Here is a 3,156-nt window from a genome sequence, read left to right on the forward strand (position 1 = left end):
AGCTTGCAGTGAGCCGAGATCGCGCCACTGCACTCCAGCCTGGGCGACAGCGCGAGACTCCATCTCCAAAAAAAAAAAAAAAAAAAAAAAAAAAGGAACAAATTCGTTCTATCATGGGAACAGTCAGCTGAATAAAAAGAGAAAAAAATATTTATTCTGTATTTGACCTTAGTTGAGTTCAATGCCTAAGAAACGGGACCATAATCCCTGAAAATAAAGGGGGAAAAGAGTTAACCTGCTCTTCTGAATGCCATCAAATTCATAAAACTAACAATCTCACAAATCACTTTTACTACATTCCAATGTACCTTCGACAATCTGCATTTTACAAATGTATAGACTAATATTACAGCAACATGTTACCCTTAAGGGGAAAACATCCCAATAAAAAGGCTCTTGGTTTCACTGACCTGTGATCGCCTTCACCACCATGTCAGACACTTCTGGGATGTCTTCATTAACAGGGACACACAGCATCTGAGGCGTAACCCAGCGCAGGGCTCTAAAGAGAGAGAGACAGTAAACAAGGGCTCCAAGGATGAACCGTGGCCATTCGTCTTGTCACCTCCTTCAGTTTAGGGAAAGCCTGAGGCATCATTGATCACTCAGACAATCCCAGGCCCACACACATCAACCCTCCAAGTACTAGGAGGTTAAATGACATGACAATGCAGCTAGGATCCTAAAATGAGACTTCTACACTTATCACAAGAATGGAAGGCCATCTTGCTGACTGAAATGACATTACACAGTACTACCAACACTGAAATGCACTCGGTATTTGAAAGTCACCATTTGAGAACTGGCTGCTGCCTGTCCTCACTGTCTACAGCATTAATGTTCTTTTACACTCAGTCCTCAACCTTTTTTTTTTTTTTTTTGAGATGGAGTAACTCTGTTGCCCAGCTGAAGAGCCGATCTTGGCTCACTGGAGCCTCTGCATCCTGGGTTCAAGCAATTCTCCTGCCTCAGCCTCCCAAGCAGCTGGGACTACAGACGCCCACCACCATGCCCAGCTAATTTTTGTACTTTTACTAGAGACGGGGTTTCACCCTGTTGGCCAGGCTGGTCTCAAACTCCTCACCTCAGGTGATTTGCCTACCTTGGCCTTCCAAAGTACTGGGATTACAGGTGTGACCCACTGCACTTGGCCTCAGCCCTCAATTTCTGAGGCACACTGGAGTTCGTGTAGGAGGCCACGGGCAGGATCACCATGCCTGAATCACTCACTGTGTGTTTCCTGGTCCCACCCTAACTGCACTCCAACTACCCTGCTGCGGGCCTCCCCTCTTGCTTGGTTACTGCTTCCATTCTGTATCTTGGTCCAGGGCCCCTCTGGTTACTTCTGACTCCTGACCTTGGGCTCCGTATCTTCAACCTGCCCAGTATCAACTCCTCACTTCAGCTGTGAAACTTCCAATACAGATCTGGCAAGTACCAGCCCCTGTCTGGAACCTGGGACTCCAAGGCCCCTCTCCCCTTAAAACACCTCATCAGCTCAGCCTTGGCCCTGTTCTCACACTTAGGTGGTCTTTTCCTCACTGTCCACCGCAACTGGAGTGCAGAGTGCTGGGGCTCGCCCCAGTGAGCCTGGAAGACTGGGTGCTGTGGGCAATGTCATCAATCCAATGCTAGTGAAAGATGTGACTGGGGAATGGTGAAAAATGTGCACCCCTGGGAGGAATGAGGAAAGATGACATCCACTGACTTGTTATTTTTTTGAGAAGCAGTCCTGCTCTGTTGCCCAGGCTGGAGTGTGGTGACACGATCTCGGCTCACTGCAACCTCTGCCACCTGGATTCAAGTTATTCTCGTGCCTTAGCCTCCCAAGTAACTGGGATCATAGACGTGCGCCACTATGCCTGGCTAATTTTTGTATTTTTAGTAGAGACGGGGTTTTACCATGCTGCCCAGGCTGGTCTTGAACTCCTGGCCTCAAGTGATCCCCACCTCAGCCTCCCAAAGTGCTAGAACTAAGGTATGAGCCACTGGGCCCAGCCAACATCCCCTGCCTTGATACGGATATTCACAGCTTCCTGCTTGAGGAAATGGTAATGGACCAAGAACACAGTCCCCCAATTCCTTGGCGATTTCAGGGATTGAAAACAATCTCAAACGCCAAACACAACTCTTACCAAAAGCTGCTTTGACAGAGATGAATAGGTAAAGTCACATTCCTTGTCTTTCTGACACAACAGAGCAGCTTCCACTCTAAGGAAGGAAGCAGGAACGTGAACTGTTGCTTTCCCTTAAGGTTTGAAAGGCAGGTGCCTTATTTTCCCCCAGTGTGTTCTTCCATTAGTAAATAGTAAGTATAAAGCAAAACAAAATAAGCAACTACCTGATCCTCTTTTGAATGGCAAGATCTTTCTTCTCATCATCAGTAGTTTCTGGACAGAACACGTGTTTATAGAGACGAGTCATGATGTACTTTTCAATCTGATCCATTATCTTCTCGACTCTTTCTGGAGGCACTGAAATAACCAGACAGAGAAAAGATCAAGATATATATATGTGTATGTGTGTGTGTATGTGTATATATATGTGTGTGTGTATATATATGTGTGCATATATATGTGTGTATATGTGTGTGTGTGTGTGTGTATATATATATATTTTTGGAAACAGAGTCTGGCTCTGTCACCCAGGTTGGAGTGCAGCGGCATGAACTTGGGTCGCTGCAACCTCTACCTTCTGGGCTCGAGCCATTCTCCTACCTCAGCCTCCCAAGTAGCTAGGACCACGGGCACACACCACCATGCCTGAATAATTTTTGTAGGTTTTTTTCTTTGTAGAGATGGGGTTTTACCATGTTGCCCAGGCTGGTCTCAAAATCCTGGGCTCAAGCAATCTACCTGCCTCAGCCGCCCAAAGTACTAGGTTTATAGGCATGAGATAGCATGCCCGGCCAAGAGTATGTTTTCATAGTACGTTCTACACAGCAAAAAACTAATTTACTAGAAATACATTAAATACACTCAGAACAAAAGTATAAGAATGTTATATTTAAAAATATGCTTACAGGCCGGGCGCGGTGGCTCATGCCTATAATCCCAGCACTTTGGGAGGCCGAGGCGGGCGGATCACGAGGTCAGGAGATTGAGACCATCCTGGCTAACATAGTGAAACCCCATCTCTACTAAAAATACAAAAAAA

The 3,156-nt window shown here is 46.2% G+C and overlaps 1 protein-coding gene across 1 annotated transcript in view; it reads right to left on the reverse strand.

Moving 5' to 3' along the window:
• The window catches only part of RABGEF1 (RAB guanine nucleotide exchange factor (GEF) 1), an 18,302-nt gene extending 15,826 nt beyond the window's left edge, over positions 1–2,476 (reverse strand). The window contains exons 1-2 of the mRNA XM_011992904.1: positions 2,342–2,476; positions 411–502 (exon numbers count right to left, since the gene is read on the reverse strand). Of these exons, the coding sequence (XP_011848294.1) occupies positions 411–502; positions 2,342–2,448 (199 nt within the window). The 5' untranslated portion in view covers positions 2,449–2,476. The remainder of the gene's footprint in view (positions 1–410; positions 503–2,341) is intronic.
• Positions 2,477–3,156: the final 680 nt, after the last annotated feature.

This window comes from Mandrillus leucophaeus, unplaced genomic scaffold (assembly GCF_000951045.1).
Source record: "Mandrillus leucophaeus isolate KB7577 unplaced genomic scaffold, Mleu.le_1.0 Scaffold42, whole genome shotgun sequence".
Classification (NCBI taxonomy): Eukaryota; Metazoa; Chordata; class Mammalia; order Primates; family Cercopithecidae; genus Mandrillus; species Mandrillus leucophaeus.